Source organism: Lissotriton vulgaris, chromosome 2_1, assembly GCF_964263255.1.
Source record: "Lissotriton vulgaris chromosome 2_1, aLisVul1.2, whole genome shotgun sequence".
In the NCBI taxonomy this organism is placed as follows: domain Eukaryota; kingdom Metazoa; phylum Chordata; class Amphibia; order Caudata; family Salamandridae; genus Lissotriton; species Lissotriton vulgaris.
The window spans coordinates 981,575,375-981,593,274 of NC_141687.1; the positions used below are offsets into that span (position 1 = coordinate 981,575,375).

At 47.4% G+C, this 17,900-nt stretch overlaps 1 protein-coding gene across 3 annotated transcripts in view; it reads left to right on the forward strand.

Moving 5' to 3' along the window:
- NFYC (nuclear transcription factor Y subunit gamma) overlaps nucleotides 1-17,900 on the forward strand; it is a 187,005-nt gene that overhangs the window by 60,777 nt on the left and 108,328 nt on the right. For all 3 annotated transcript variants that reach the window (XM_086956550.1, XM_086956553.1, XM_086956552.1), the window contains exon 2: nucleotides 6,654-6,763. In XM_086956550.1, coding sequence (XP_086812676.1) covers nucleotides 6,662-6,763 — 102 coding nt within the window. In that variant the 5' untranslated portion in view covers nucleotides 6,654-6,661. The remainder of the gene's footprint in view (nucleotides 1-6,653; nucleotides 6,764-17,900) is intronic.

Sequence of the window (17,900 nt, forward strand, 5' to 3'; positions counted from 1 at the left end):
AGCTCTGCACTTATAAAGGTCTGGTACTTTAAACTCTGTATCTTTAATAAAATAAGACCAAATTGCAAGAGGGTCACTGAGGGAAACGGGAAAAGTGGCAAGCCATTAGACTACTGGCTACCCACTCTTGTACTCACTGCTGCCGTTTTCACAGTAGAAGCTGCACTTGCATCAATTCCATCATCTGCTTCTTAAATTGTTCAGATTAACAGACATGTGCGTTTTTAGTTCAAACGGATCAAAAGTGACAAACTGCTGTAGGTGTGCTGCTGCTCAGAGGAATGCCTTTGTAAAGGTTAGCCAGTCATCTTCCAGGTGCTGATTGCTATATTTAAATCATACACGGATACTGGTCATGTGAGTCCTTTGCCCAAATACTGTTATCGATTAACAAGCATTTGCAATGCAATAGGTTTCACATTTGCAAGAGTTTTTTTTGGCATTGTAAATGACAATGCCTTTTATATATGTGTTTTGAAAAACCTGCAAGCGTTGCATAGTTATTGCTTATTAGAAGCAAGCCTGGCAGTAACTGCACCTCTTTTACTGTCAGCCTGGCGTCTCGTAAGCAATGGCTACAAGTACAAAGAGTGTTTTTACGCACCGCTTGCAGATTTTTAAAACACATAAGTAAAATGCATTGCCATTTACAGTGCCAATAGCACGAACTCTGGAAAATGCGAGACCTATTGCATTGCAAATGATTGTCGTTTATTAGCATTGTTACATGCTCTTCACTGGCAGTGAACACTTCGTGTTCACTCCTTAATTTTCACCGTAAGCTTAAACTAAATGCGGATGTGAACACTATTCTCGGTCATAAGTTCGAGTCATGGGCTTCCACTTCAAATGGAGATTTGCCGCACTCGGAGTTTGATTTACAAACTTTGAATTTGTGTATCATCAGCATATGCAACTGTGGCGAAAAAGTGTTGGCCTCAAGGATGACCCCTGAGGAACCCTGCACAGCAGGGTAAATGATTTTGAGTTAAGTTCCCCAAAGACCACCCTTAGTGTGTGACATTCTAGAAATTATGCAAGGAGATTCAGGGCTGATCCAGAAATCCCGATGCCTGCCAGCCGGTTTAACAAAATGTCATGGCTCACGGTATCAAAGGCCGCTGTAAGATGCAACAAACATTTACAATGCAATGGTCTCGGCTTTGTTAAAGTTAGAGCTATTGGCATTACAAATGGCATTTTTTTAAAAAAAAACGAAATAAATTGTATTGTCATTTACAATGGCAATAGGTGTGCATTAGAGAGTATTAGCGGACACAGAGCCCCACACAGGCAATAGGTGAGCATTAGAGCGTATTAGCGGACACAGAGAGCCCCCCACACGCTCTGAGACCGGATCACAAGCAGGGAACAGGCACGAAAACCGGATCACAAGCAGGGAACAGAGGCACAAAAACCGGATCACAAGCACGAAAACCGGATGACAAGCGGGGGAAAGGCACAAGCAGGATGGAACAGAGGCACAGAAAAAACGGATCACAAGCAGGGAACAGAGGCACAAGAACCGGATCACAAGCAGGGAACAGAGGCACAAGCAGGGAACAGAGGCACAAGAACCGGATCACAAGCAGGGAACAGAGGCACAAGCAGGGAACAGAGACACAAAAACCGGATCACAAGCAGGGAACAGGCACGAAAACCGCATGACCAGCACGAAAATCGGATGACAAGCAGGGGACAGGCACAAACAGGAGGGAACAGAGGCACAGAAAAACCGGATCACAAGCAGGGGGGAACAGAGCCACAGAAAAACCAGATCACAAGCAGGAGGGAACAGAGGCACAGAAAACCCGGATCACAAGCAGGAGGGACACAAGCAGGGAACAGAGGCACAAAAACCGGATCATAAGCAGGGAACTGCGGCACAAGCGGGGAACTGCGGCACAAGTGGGGAAAGCAGGGAACTGCGGCACAAGCGGGGAAAGCAGGGAACTGCGGCACAAGCAGGGAACTGCGGCACAAGCAGGGAATAGCGGCGTGAAAGCCGGAGGGAACAGAGGCACAGAAAAACCGGATCACAAGCAGGGGGGAACAGAGGCACAAGCAGGGAACAGGCACAAAAACCGGATGACAAGCAGGGGGCAGGCACAAGCAGGGAACAGGCACGAAAACCGGATGACAAGCAGGGGGCAGGCACAAGCAGGAGGGAACAGAGGCACAGAAAAACCATATCACAAGCAGGGGGGAACAGAGCCACAGAAAACCAGATCACAAGCAGGGGGAACAGAGCCACAGAAAACCAGATCGCAAGCAGGAGGGACACAAGCAGGGAACAGAGGCACGAAAACCGGATCATAAGCAGGGAACAGCGGCACAAGCAGGGAACAGCGGCACAAGCAGGGAACTGCGGCACGAAAACCGGATCACAAGCACAAAAACCAGAACACAAGCAGGGAACCGAGGCACGAAAGCCGGAGGGAACAGAGGCACAGAAAAACCGATCACAAGCAGGGAACAGAGTCACGGATCACAAGCAGGGAACAGAGTCACAAAAAGCGGATCACAAGCAGGGAACAGAGGCAGGGAACAGTGGCACAAGCCGGAGGGAACAGTGGCACAAGCCGGAGGGAACAGTGGCACAAGCCGGAGGGAACAGTGGCACAAGCCGGAGGGAACAGTGGCACAAGCCGGAGGGAACAGTGGCACAAGCCGGAGGGAACAGTGGCACAAGCCGGAGGGAACAGTGGCACAAGCCGGAGGGAACAGTGGCACAAGCCGGAGGGAACAGTGGCACAAGCCGGAGGGAACAGAGGCACAAGCTGGAGGGAACAGAGGCACAAGCCGGAGGGAACAGAGGCACAAGCCGGAGGGAACAGAGGCACAAGCCGGAGGGAACAGAGGCACAAGCCGGAGGGAACAGAGGCACGAAAACCGGATCACAGCAGGGAACAGAGGCACAAGCGGGGAACAGAGGCACAAGCGGGGAACAGAGGCACAAGCGGGGAACAGAGGCACAAGCTGGGAACAGAGGCACAAGCTGGGAACAGAGGCACAAGCTGGGAACAGAGGCACAAGCAGGGAACAGAGGCACAAGCAGGGAACAGAGGCACGAAAACCGGATCACAAGCAATATGTACAGCAAAGTAAGCACAGGATAGGAGTGCTGTGTGCGCAAGTGCCGGCCAGCCATGGAGCTCAGTATTGAACACCGTGGTCTTTATTTTGGAAGGAGCCTGTTTATGATGGCATCTGGGCACTCACAGGGACACACGGTACATCAGACATGTAAGGTTGGTCCTTGGGGGGGGGGGGGGGGCAGTGCGAGTGTCCGGGCATGGGTGTGCCGGGGGTGTGCGGGCCCCCTGGGGAGAGTCCCGAGGCTGGGCCCTGGGGGGCTGCAGGTACTGGGGTGGCGTGGGCTCCTCCTCCTCGTCGTAGTCCTCCTCTTGCTCGGGGACCGGGAATGCCTGCGTGGCGGTGGCTGCACGATGAGGCCAGGTCTGCGGGGAGGCCCCGCGGCCTGGTAGTGGCGCAGCGCCAGGGCCTGCTGCTGCCGGAGCCAGGCCTCGAGTAGGCCGCGCAGCTCCCTCGCGACACTCCCTCTCCAGCCGCACTGCCGCTGCAGTATCTCCAGCCGCCTCCCAGCATATTCACTCTCACGCTCTGGCTGGGGCCGACGAGTCCCCGCCGGGGGCGGCCGACACCAGCAGCGGGATGAGAGGAAGCCCAGGGGAGACTTAGTTGCCACGGAGGTGTTGTCAGGGCCTCGAGTAGGCCGCGCAGTTCCCGCTCCAGCTGTGCCGCCTGCTGCCGCTGCAGTGTCTCCATCACCGCCTCCAGCTTCAGGCCGCCTCCCAGCACGTTCACCCCCAAGCCGGGGTTGGGGGCCGACGAGCCCTCGCCGGGGGCGGCCGACACCAGCAGTGGGCTGTCAGCCGGGCCACGGGACGAGGAGCCGCCCAGGGGAGACTTTGTGGCCACGGAGACGTTGTCAACCATGCTGCTGCCACCTGTGCCCGCGGCTCCCCCTGCGCCCTCCTCCTGTACCTCTGTCCAGGGGGTGGGGGGTCCGTGTGCCCGATCCTGCCCGGCTGGGGAATCACTGACTCTGTGTCGCTCCGCTGCGCCTGCAGTGCTGCTGGGGGTCCCGGGCAGTCCGTGCAGCCCCTCGCTCACGTGCAGTGCCCGGAACTCACTATCTTACTGGATTGTTGTTGATCTCTCTTTGATTCTGTTGCCCGGCGCTTGCAGGGAAACACCGACCTGCAAAAAGTAACCCACGCCCCAGCTGAAGAGGTGGAGCCAACACACTGGAATACTAAAGAAACAGGCCACAAAAGGAGCAAAACATATGGCAGCAATTAGCAGAGACTCAAGTTTGTTTGACGGCTTGGAGTCCTGTAGCTGGTATGCCTATTGCGCAGATCGAGTTTCCGTTTTATACTTGCTAAAATTCATGAAATGTCACAAATCAAACTCTTAACTTTAGGGAGTAGTATCTCTTCTCGAGCAGGGGATGCAACCATCTTTCTCCGAAGTCAAGAAGAAATACCTTCGAGAAACCCCAGGCATTTTCAGATTCGGGGCGTGTTTTTCTTTCTCTCCTCTTCCCATTGGCAGGAAGGTAAAATTCCAGCCAATGGGAAGAGGAGAGAAAGAAAACAGAGAAAGTAAACCCCCCCCCCCCCGAATCCAGGATTGAACGGAGTGACGTCCCTTTCCTCCAATGGCTGGCCTCCGTTTAGGAAGCCAGCCAATGGAGAAGAGGGGCGGGTTCAAGCCCCCATACTGAAAGACAAAATTTCTCACCAGCGAGACTGCGCAAGCGCAGCCTACGCAGGCCGAGACCTAAAAAGGGATCTTCACGGCCTACCCTCCCTCAACCATTGTAGATCTTATTTCTTCTGAGACTGCTACTAGTGCAGTCTCAGTAATATGATGTGGCCTAAAAGCAAACTACTTAATTCAGAATTTCATTTTCTTCAAGGTAGTCTAGTAGCGTTTTATTAAGATGTTTTTCGATAACCTTCGCAGGAAAAGGTAATCGAGAGGTCTGTGATTTTTTTTCTTTTCTTTCTATCATGGGATCTATTGAGGGCGTTAAAAAACCAAACAAAAAGTGGACTTACCAAGGCTTTTTTTCTATTCTCTGGGAAAAAGTCCCTCCTTGATGGTTGTATTGCATAGGTTCGGCAAAGCTGGTGCTGTTTTGTAGACTACATCATGTATGGCTGTCGATGGACATGGGTCTGAGGGAGCTTCTGATTTAGTTAGTCTAATTAATTTAACAGCCTGATCAACCGTTTGAAAGGGGAAGTTACAGAGCTCAACCGTATTGCCATCCCAAGTGTGAGACTCCTCATCACCGTCTCGTGAGGATCTGATCATATCAAATTAACTGTATACAGCTTTCAGCGTGTCTTTGAAGAATTTGGCCAGATTGTCACAATGGGACTGACTGAAGGGGGGGCGGAGGCAGGGGGGAGGTGGAGGCGCGTGGGTGGTGAGGGTTTCTGAGCGATTTGTAGTTTTAAAAAGCTCTTTGGGTGAGTTGGCAGCAAGAGATGTGGTTTTTTGCTCAATTAGAAGTGTCTTGTACCTCTCTAAATGAGGCTTTTTATATTTTTTTTAATTTCACAGTACTTCGATCTCCAAACATTTTCCTGAGCATTGGCGTTTCTAGTTCATTTTCCTTAATTTTGGGGAAAACCATGGTGCAGTGGGTTTTGTTATAAATGTTTTTAACAGGCACCAGATTGGAGACGGCATTCAGTATCCACTCAGTATGTTTAGCTGCTGCTCTATTTGAGCCTGAAATTATTTGGAATTGAGGATTTTAAAAATGTTTCCTGATATGTGGGCATGAACAGATGGCTTTGTAAAACATTTCTCAGAAAGCACTTCTAAAATGATCCAATATTGACAGATGCTGTACTGGCCACAGTACACAGCAGCAGCCATGATGCGCCATGCTTTCACATTTAGCAGCTTAGGTGTAGTTCTACTGTAGTTTAAAGCCTCAAGTTTCAAAATCCTTATTTTTGCGTGCATAAAATAGACCATATATATTGAACTTGTTGATAACTGGACACTTCGATCTTTCCTTAGCTGTGTGAGGTTTTAAAAGTTTTCTTTAATGCTTTCAGTATTAGGTGAATGAATGTTCACCTTCGAGGAAGGTCAATGATCATTCGCACAGGAAGTGAGATGCAACAGCTTCAAACCACGCATTTAAAAAAGCTTGGCAGTGGTATGGATTTAGTTTTTATTTCTCTCCTTTATGGCGAAGACCACTAAGCTAGAAGCACTGCCAAACAAATGTGCAACATTTCTTGAATAGGAAAATTCTAAGAGTATTTTTGCATCGGGAGATATTTTTCGATCAGAAATTGCCCTGCTTACTTAGCTCACATTGAATAACAAAGACCGAGAGTAGTGGTCATATCTTCCAGGTACCCTGCCACCAAATTGCTGGCGAGTTATTTAAATTGAGACTATCTTTTGACGGTGTGATTATGCATGAGAAAGTCTGGACAGGCGTACCTTGATGGGAACAATGATCCTCTTCATTTTGGCATGTTGCCTCTTTTCCCTGTCAACCTGGTTTGTTTCTGCTGCTCAGGAGTTATGGGACATTTGCTCATATCATACTCTTGTCTGACTTGGATTTTTATATCTGGTTTGTTTTTCAGTTATCACAATGTCTACCGACGGGTTCTGCGTTGGCGGCAATGGCGATGCCCAGCAGTCACTACAGGCCTTTTGGCCCCGAGTGATGGATGAGATCCGCAGCCTAACAGTGGTAAGTTGGAAGCAGTGGGTCCCTTTTAATACTTTTACATTCATAATCGAATGGTGTAGCAAAGTCACTATGGTGCCCTCCACAGTAACATATACGTTCTTTAGATCATTGCAGTCTGATAAGCAAAGGGTCCGCTATCTGCGTTGTCTTGTTTCAAGCTGCATCTGTTTGATCACTAACTTGCATACTGTCTGCCTTTTGAAGTACCATTCCATATATAAAATGGCTGTTCACTTCCCCTTAAAACTGAATGCGGCTCATAATTGAGTTTTACTGCCTATTTGTAGTCCGACCAGTAGTACTTTATCTGCTATACAGTGCCAAACCTAGTTAAGCTCACGTGCGCAGATGTTGTGCTCCTTTTAGTTATTTCCTGTTACTTTAGGTCAGATTTTCAACTGCTCTGGCTCTCCGATGTCCTCTGATTTAGTGCCACCAGGACCTTTTGGTACCTTGCTATTGCCAATTTGTTTTACTTGGCGTACTCAGCCTTACCGTTCACTTTGTCAGCCCATGGAAAGAGCCTTTAGCACTGTGACCTAGGGAACAACTTCTTTTGCACTTTGAGAATGGGGAAGTTAGTCCTATTGGTTCATCCTCTGTTATTAGTCGGAATATCGAACGACAACTTCAGGTAGATCAGCATACAAGTCTGTGAAACAGTTAATGTGAAATCGAGCGGCAATGTTCTTGGCAAAGTGTCTTCAGAATTGTTGAGACCAAGCAGTGAGTATGGGGACATTTTTCTTCCTAATTTGGAATGAGAAGAATAATTGATGGTGGTTTATTCTCTGGGCACAGGGTAGGAATTCTGACACCCTTACACTGCAATAGGTGGGTGTTCTTTAAGATGTGTGGTTATGACTCCAGACAGCATCCTGGAGAATTAAGGAGTTATTACATAGAATTTAATTGCTTCTTGATAGACCGCAATGAGCTGTTTGTGTGCTACATATTGTACTAATCCTTGAATCTTTGTATTCCTTCATGAGATGTGCAATACATTTGTGCCCACTCCTAGTTTGAGTACAAGGCACATCCTGAACTTGTGTACTTCAAAGTGCTCTAAGGTGACGATGAGGAAAGGTGAAACAACTGTTGCGTAGGATCACATAATTTAGATGAGTAGAAATTTTCTAGTTTTACCCCAATATTGGAACTTTCATAGATTCCCATGCTTTTGTATCATTCCCCGGGGAATTCTACAAATGCATGGGAGTCTATGAAAGTTACCTGTAACTTTGGTTCCCCAGTATTGGTAAGTAACTTGTGTTCTTGCCCCAGTATTGGAACTTTCATAGATTCCCATGTATTTGTATCATTCCCCGGGGAATGATACAAAAGCATGGGAATCTATGAAAGTTATCAATACTGGGGAACCAAAGTTACAGGTAAGTAACTTGTTTTCTTGCTTTGCAAGTAAGCTATTTGAAAAGTGTCTCGTTCCTTTTATTTCAAACCTTAATGCTTGGCCTTTAATAGTAAAAATCATGATTTCTGGTTCCATAGTTCACTTCATGCTCGTTGCACGGCGACTGGTGTGAGAGGTTCCGATTGTGAGACTCAGGATTGTCACCAAATAAATGCCCAGACTTTAAATGCAGAGTTCATAAACTGCATATTTTTGCAAAGTGGTTAAGCCAGGATTAAATGTCAAGTCTCCTGCTACCATGGCTAAAAACTTCCCAGTGCACCATGTCTGTCAGTGGAGGTTGGACGTTTGTGATCACCCAACTTGGTGAATATCACAGCTTCATGAGGTTTCTTAGTAGAGGAATTTTTTATAGCGCTCTCTAACTTAACTGAGCCCGTTTCTAAGCTCTCCTAATGTTTACCCACACAACCTCCTTCACCCACCTACACCTCCACTCCCAACATGGAACCCACGGGCAAGCACACACATAAAATAATTACCCCCCAGAGCTCTCCAAAAAAAAGCCAAACGTTTTAAACACAACTTCCTGAAGTCCCACCCTGAAACCCCCTTTGTAGACACCTACTTCTTACTAAACAAGGGAGCCAAGAGTACCAACATCATCTTATACACTTAGAGCACAATGGAGAAAAGCGTTCCTCAGCTTACTCACTATCTCCACCACCAGGAAATCCGCCCATGGCTTAACACTGTCAACCACACCTTCCCAATTCTTCCCAGCTAGAGCAACCATCACTATCTACAACAACGGCATTATCTTAATTCAATCCACAGACAGGAACCTTGACCTATTCGACAACCTGTTCCCCACTTTCAAAGAATATATCTCCAACCATCAGACCCCTATCCATCTGGCCTCCAATCCTAACAACCTTGACTCCACAGCGCCTCCCACCACTGACACACACCTCCCCCCTGCCCCCAGTACTCTACTCCATCACCCACCCGTTACAGTCACCTCCCATCCCTCAATCACAGTATAGATGTATAGATCATTCCTCTTCTTACATTTTCCCCACCCCCTCTACCCCCCAACAGAACCCTGCCCTCCCACTTCCTTCTAGACTCTCAGATCACCCTACCTCCCTCAACTGCACTCCCCACAACCGGTCCTCCTCCCATCCCATCCCCCCCCCCCCATTCCCAGTCCCCACTACCTCACCTGCACCCCAGCCACCCCTAGCCCTCTCCCATCCAGCAACTTCTCCCCCCCCATTCTCAGCCCCCACTACCTCACTTGCACCCTAGACACCCCTAGCTCTCACCCATCCCTCAACTTCTCCCCCCCCCACTCTCAGTCCCCACTACCTCACCCCCGCAACGACCAGACCACACTCACCCCTCAACATCCCTCCCCCTCCCAACTCAACCACACCCAACCTACCTACCCTCCCGAACACTAACCCACTTACCCACACCACACCACACCCCGCTCCAGTAACATAGACACCTATACACCTTCAATACCCATTACCACCTCCATTCCCAATCCCACGCTGGACATGATTATGCCCCCCCCTCCTCCAAGTCAAAGAAGATCTCCACACCCTCAAAGAGTTACTCTTCACACAACACAGACACCCCCTACTGACCACCACTTCCCCCCCCTAATATACCCCCCACCCATCCTACTCTTCCTCGCACACAAAACTTCCCACACTGGACCTCAATCCCTGCTCGCAATCCCACCAACCGCTCCCGGCACACCGTCAATCCACTTTCAGACCACGACATACACACCCTTCTCAGCTCATATGACCCACTTCCCCCAAACCACCACACACCTTTCCATCCCCACGATTCACCCAAACCCCCTTAGGCACCCCACTCAAAACAGAGGCTCCGTCCCAAATAACCTTAAAAAAGTCCCCCTCACTCTAGAACATTCTTCCACCCCAAGGCTCAAATGCATACTTCTCAACTGCAGGTCGGCCCCTAGACACTCCTCCGACATTGCTGTTCTCATTAAAACTCTGGACCTTGATCTAACCATTCTGACTGAAACTTGGTTAACTGAATCTTCTACACCCATCATGGATATTCTCGTTCCCCCCAACTACCACATCATTAGACTTGACAGGGCCAGCAAGACAGGCGGTGGAATCGCATGTATTTATAGGAGCAACCTCTCAGTTACTAGAGTCCCCTCCCCCTCGCTCACCTCCTGTGAATACTTCTACCTAGATGTCATCAGTGAGAGCAAACCTGTATGCTCTCTACACGTCTTCGATCACCCACCTGGGGACAACCTCCCCTTCACCCAACAACTCATAGACACAATATCAACCAATTCCGGTCGGCAAAACACTCAAATTTTCCTTGGTGACTTCAATCTCCACTGGAACGATCACAATGACGCAGTGGTAAATAGCCTCAAAAACTACCTCAACGCTCGTGACCTCATCCAAATCTGCAACAGCCCGACCCACGATAAAGGCTCTATCCTTGACCTTATCATCTCCAAAGAGAACTCTACCCAACTTGGATCAATCCAACCCTGTGACTGGTCAGACCACCACATTATCACATTCTTCATCAATGAAAAAGTTAAATTTAACCCGGTTCAACCCACCAAATCCAAGATCTGGAAAAGGGACCTGAAGAAACTCAACCCAAACTGTCTACCTTCCCACGGCTGCAATCTCCTCCTTCCCCCTACCGGTGCTCTGGACGTTCAATCTTAGACCGACCACTACCTCAACTCTATGACCTCCATAATCAATGAGACCGCCCCATTGCAACTGAAGAGTCTCCTCCAAGAACTCCAAGCCATGGTACGATGGTAGACTCAACGAAGATAGACGGGCCATGCGTATGGCAGAGCGCACCTGGAGATCAGCCCCTTCGGCACTGCACCTTAAAACTCTGAAGAAAAAGAGAAACGCCTACTTCAGGAAAATCAAGCGCACAACATCAGATTTCTTCAGCCTCCAGCTCGACCAAGCAAAAAACCGACCAAGAAAACTGTTTGAACTAATCAATACACAATTCAAGGAACAACCCCAACCATCACATAGCACTATAGGTGATACACCATCCTGTGAAGACTTCTCTGCTTTCTTTAATCTAAATACTGATAACATAAGGAACGATCTCCTCAATGACGTAAGCCTTTACTCCAACCCCCACAGCATAACACCCAATGAACCAAAGAACCATGCTACATGGTCATCCTTTGACACCTACTCGGAAGAAACAATTAACAAACTGCTCACCACACTGAAACCTTCTAATCACCTCACAGACCCCCTTCCTGCTAACGCTGTAAAGGACTTCATCCCACTTCTTCTACCACTCTGGACCAAAATTATCAACAGTTCACTTCAACAAGGACGCATCCCCGACTCCCTCAAAGTTGGCCAAGTCACACCTATACTCAAGAAACCAACAGCTGACCCTACTGACCTAAACAATTACCGTCCTATTACCAACATTCCCACCCTTGCCAAACTGTTGGAAAAATACGTTCAACTCCAATCAACGAAACACATTGATCGGTTTGACCTCCTCAACCCTCATCAATCAGGCTTCCGAGCAGGGCACAGTACTGAAACTGCTATGACACATAATTGACGCCCTACAAATCCTAGATCAAAACAATTCCTGCCTCATCCTTCTTGATCTCTCCTCAGCATTTGACACTGTCAAACACGAGAACTTACTCGAGTTGTTAAACACCAGAATGGGTCTATCTGGGACTGTACTCAAGTTGTTCACTTCCTTTTTACATAACCGGTCTCAGAAATTCAAGAACAACAACCTGATGTCCTCACCAGTGCCTTTAACATTAGGCGTCCCACAAGGATCTTCCCTATCGCCAACATTGTTCAACCTGGTCATGGAACCTCTCACCACCTTGTTACAAGCATCTAATGTACACTTTCACATGTATGCTGATGACACCCAACTATATCTGAAATTACAATCCCCCAAAGACATCAAACTGCTGAACACAACGCTCGGAAACACCCAATCATGGCTTGCCGATAATCACCTCAAACTCAATGCTCTGAAAACTGAGTTCCTTCTGATCTCACCTCCCGGGAAAAGCTCCACCACTCAAACCTGGCTTAAGCACCTAACTGCACTCAATGTCCAACCTACCATCGTGGACTCTGCGAAATCTTTAGGCATAACACTTCACGCCATTCTCAACATGCAACAGCATATCAGCAAGGTAACTAAGGGAGCTAATTTCCAAATCAATACTTTGAGGAAACTTAAACCCTTCCTCCCAGCCAAGGACTTCCAAACTGCAGTACAAGCCCTAGTCATGCCGCGCATAGACTACGGTAGCGTCGCCCTCTGCGGACTCCCCCCTTTCCACAACTGCACCCCTGAGAGCCTCTTTGAACGCTGCAGCGAGGCTGATCACTGGATCATAAAAAAACACTCGCATATTTCCCCTGACCTAAAATCCTTAAACTGGCTACCTTTTGAGGCCAGAATACATCTGAAAATTGCGAGCATGACCCAAAGGGCTATACACCACAGCTCACCCGGCTACTTCACTCAGAAGCTGACAATTTCTGGTGACTCAAGAAACACAAGAAGTACAAAGAATCTTCTTCTGAAACCTCGTAGATTTCGGAAGGAAAAAACATATAAGCGCTCCTTTTCAGGAATGGCACACAGGATCTGGAATTCACTCCCTCCAGAAACCAGACTTATCACCTCAACTACATTTTTAAAGAAAGAAGTGAAAGCTATCCTCATGGCTAAATTCACCTGAACTTGTACTTCACTTGGGAACTATTTGAGACTCCTCACCTTTTGTAATATTCGTTTATCTGACTGTCTACTTGTATTATTGTTTTAGCTGATTGACTATGCTCCCTCATGTACCTACCCTATTTTGCTACTCATCTATTACCTATAACTATTCCTTGCTCAAAAGCCTGTTAATCCCGCTCTTGTTTTTCCTACCCCCTATTGTTGTTTTTTGTAAAGCACTCTGATATCTGCAAAGATCTTGTTCGCTCTATATAAAACTTTCAAAATAAAATAAATAAGGAGATTGTCCAGTTTAAGATTGTTTCACTCCAATCCAGTGATTGAGTTGCTTTCTTTGTACTCTTGACTTGTCAAATTAAGCAATCTCCAGCAAAGGCGATTTGTTCCAGGGTGCCGTAGGCAGTAGCAATTCAGATACAGCATAACACAGAATTGTTAAATCTCTCCTAGAGACTGGTAGCTTTTTTCACAGAGACTCTCACTCATGCTTTATGCTGTCCCCCTTAATAAAAGGTTTCTCGTGAAATAAACATTGGGCACAGTTGTCATTTTATATGTATTATTTATTTATTGTTTAGAAAAGGGTGATTGGCTCTCTGTTTGCCTGTTAACATATGGAGTTATATTTCTCTCACGAGCTGGATCTGGAGACCTGTAGGAATCTGACTCATGTAAAGGAGCAATATACGTCTGGTCCATTCTAGCACATGCCGAACCCCAATCTTTTTAGTCCACTCTTACTGTGAACTACCAGTACAATAGTCCCTACAGTGCTTCAGTTGTACTAAAATTATATACGTAATTTTGTAGATGGTTTTAAAGAAATTTCAAATCTTGAAAAGTGAACACATCTTTTTATAGATTAAATATACCTTACTTCACGAACAGACACCATAACAAAAGAAGTTTGATCCCGGTCATGTACTGAGTGCTAAATTGCTAAAGGTCTGCAGGGGTTTGAGTTTGCATTTGGGTTGCAAGTTTAAATCTTCTGCACGTTAAAATACTCTGGTGTTTTTCAGTGTCTTGCTTGGAATAAGTTTTCACTTTGAGACAAGCTCACTATTACCCATCATAGATTGAAAAAGGCAGATTTAGACCAAATCCTCTGCACTTGAAAAATCGCTGCCTTTAAAACATCCATACTTGCAGGTCTGTTATGAACTGTTTTCCAGAACAATGTAGAGAATGTTTTTAAGTGTTATTTTTCTGCTTTGTCAGTATAAATAAATACACAGTGTAGGAAAGTTCCCCTCTCTGACATGGTAACCCACACTTTTTGCCTGGTATGTGATGCAACTTTGACTGAAATGCACTGGGTTCCTTCTAACCAGGTCCCCAGCTGGCAAGCCCTTTAGATTCTCGAAGTCCCTAGTAAATGCTACCTCTGGTACCTAGGGCATGGGTACTAAAGGGTCCCCAAGGACGTCCGCCTGCATTGTGCCACACTAAGAGACCCACCACCAAACTCGTGCAGACTGCCATTGTTGGCTCCTTGAAATGTTGCAAACAAACGTTAAAACCTGATATGGCACACACCCTGGACACCATTCCGACAGACGCTGCATGCAATATATTTCACCCCTACAGCAGGCCTTATAGCCCTAAGGCAGGCTGCATTATTGTACATGTGAGGACATATCTGCATGAGCATATATGCCTCTGTGCTGTCTAGTTCTATTGCTAGATAGTACAAGTCAACATAGAAGCCATCATAAACATATATACTGGGAACGGATCATTATGAATTCCCCAGCTACATGCTGTCTTAGTAAATCCGTACTGATGGCAGTAGTGTATATATTAATACATATTCTCAGAGGGCACCTTAAAGGTGCCCCTCAAACCCTACCAGCCTCAGTGTGTTGCGTATAATCCAGCCTGCCATCACAGACATGTTTTTTGTGTCATACCCCCTGCTGGCTCAAGCCTGTGCTATCTTAGGCCAGAAACTGGTTGCTCCAGAGGGATGTGTTTACACTTCCAGCAGGATGGCTAGAGAATCTGCATACCAAGGCTAGGGACTTCAAAGCCTTTGATATGCGACCCCAGCTTCCCTCAGACTTGGGCGATTACACTCCCTGCCCTGAGGCCCATTTGGTTCCAGGACAGATTGGAAATTAGCTATGGAAGAAGACATGTTGCACTACCAGGCCAGTCGCACCCCTAAGGTGGGCTGCCTGATGTACTCCACGAAAGAAGGATTCCACCATTTTGTTTTTGGTGGAATTTTGAACACTAGGACAGGGTATAGCCCACTCCCCGTAGAAAGTGGTCCTATAGGGGGTGTAGTGACCCAAAGGGTAAGTAACCCATTGTTTACTTCTCTTCACACTCCTTATCACTCCTAAATTCAGTATTTAGGTGGCTCCCAGACACCAGGAACTCATTCACTGACACCTGACAAAAGAAGAAGAAAGACAAAGCAGAGCCAAAGAAGAAGCAAGAACTGTAGTCTACCGATGTAATTTGGCGCTAAACCTTGCTTGCACATTTGTGAAGTTTTTTTTTTTTTTGCATGGTCTCATTACGTAATGGTTCTGAACCATAATGCTTGCATGCTACTCGCTGAACTTGTCGCAAAGCTTGCAATTCTACCTGGCGCATTAAGTGGACCTTTATTGCATTTCCAAAATAATTTGCCGTGTCCGAATGCTCTGGTCCATCTCCAAAGATAAAATTCAAAAATGATTTGTCGAACATTTTGATGGATTACGAAGTGGTCTCCTGGGTGTTTTGTAGCATATTCCAAAAATACATTAGACAACCAATAGTATTTACTAGAATGTTCAGCCATCGAAAATAGTATTGCTTGCGCATGTTAAAGTTTTCTCCTAAGTCCATTCATGGAGACTTGAGGAAAAGATCAAGTAAAAAAGCCACTCTGCACATTATTTATTTCTTGAAGGACCGCTTTGTTATAGTTGTGCGCGTTTGAGGCTGTGGTCTGACTCCCAAACATGGCAGATTCGCCTTAGACGAGCTCACCCAGTCCCGCAGCTATTGGTGTACATCTGCACAGTCCGGATGACCCTGCGCACCATCAGTACACAGTGCTGCACCTGTGGCCGCAGAACAGGAGTTTTGGCGACATCTTCACCCTGTGACTGGGCCTGAGCCTTGCAGCCTCTTGGTCCGCACTTAGGCGCGCCTCCTTCACACAATGCCGCATGCTTTCGCCTGGACTGCCTGTGTGGTCTGCTACCCAACTGGACCACTGGTGAGCGGCAGAGAGGAGCACTTCGCATCCCCGACCGGTGGGCTGCATTGGACACCTTGGTGACAGTTACTGCTTGGGGGCCGGTGTTGCTGAGCCGGGCAGCCTGCGCTCGAGGGCGTGTCTGGTCGTCACGTGGACCCTCTAAATTATTTGTGCTGATTGCCACCCTATGGGGCCCCAGGGGTTTGTATTCAGGAACAGAGGTTATACCTGCAACAGCCCAGGACATTACGCAAAGGTTCCATAATACGTGCACTTGCAGATGAGACCGCAGCATCTGCATTGTATATGCAAATTCTCTCGCCACCCGCCCCACCAACCTTTTCTCCATTGAAGGCCCGATCCTCGAGAGGTGGGTGGACTTCTACGGTGCTCCACTCCCTATGCAAGGATTAATACAGCACTATATTAGACAAAATGCGTGGGAAGGTGGTGTGCTTTGTGCCTGGTGGTTCCAGTTAACTGTAGCTGTATCTCCTCATGATCTCTCCCACCTTATTAAAGTGAACTCCCTTGGGCCAGACAGGCCCCTAACATGGTTGGACTAAGTTTTTGCCCTCCTGCAGGTGTTGGAATCTAGCACCAATGCAAGATTTTGCTTGATTCTCGTTGGCCGCACAAGGAGGTACAACTTATGCAGCACTCTGCCAAAATAATTTGTGGTCTCCATACTACAACCTCCATGGCTTATTTTTGCTGAAGCAGGCTCTCCGCGTTTTCTGCTTTGAATGACAAAGAATGTTAATCTCCGCATATGGTACTTAGCGTGTGAAAACCTCTGATACGTACCTGAAGGCGCAGAGACTGCTTGTTCCTCTGTGATAGAAAGTGTTGTACTAGACGTAGGTGTTCGGGTCTCGTTTGTTGCCGTTCTGCATTACCCTTTATTGATCGTTTAGGGTTGAAAGCGTTGGACCCTGAACAACCAGAGTTTTCTTTGGCTCATATGGCAGGGCAAAGCAGACCATGCTGGCAACAGTGCACAGTTGATTTCTCTCGGTGGCGCACTTCCTATAACAACTCACCATAATGCAGTGCAACTTGTGGCCTCTAAGTTTAACCCCGAGCCGAGGAGTCTGTTTTGGATAAGCTGGACAACATTTTTTGAAGCCAAATTTGACTCCTTCATTAATGACTTGGTGATTCTTTGAGAAAACCAGCAAAAGCTTTCAGCGAAGGTTAACACCGTAGCTGCGTTTAGTTTTGTTTAGTGCAGCTACCCAATAAACTAAATCAATTACGGAGCGACTGCACGTAGCAGATAGCACAAGGGAATGCAGCAGGTTGCTCCCGCCGTAACCGCATCATTGGTCTTCTGGAAAATACAGAAGGGTAGGATTCTGTGACATTCCTGGAGCATTGGCACTTTCCCTGCACGTTGTCATTGAACGGGTGCACCGAGCCCCTGACCAGCGCTACCTCAGGGCATTCCACGCAGACCTCTGTTGGTGAGACTGTTGAATTACTGGGATCGAGACGCTGTCCTGGCAGCGGCCTGTGAAAGGATACCATCTGTTAAGATAATGCCACGGTGATGTTTTTTCCAGACTATGCGCTGGCGGTCCAGTGCCAGAGAGCATCCGTTCTCCACGCCAAGCAGGAACATCAGGATATTGGTTTCAAATATGCTGTGTTGTTTCCAGCTAAACTGATAATCTTAGAGGACTAGCGCACTCCCTTTTTTACTCGCCCTGAGACAGCCTGGAAATGGGTGGAAACATTCACCAAACAGGCTGTCTGTCCCCGTA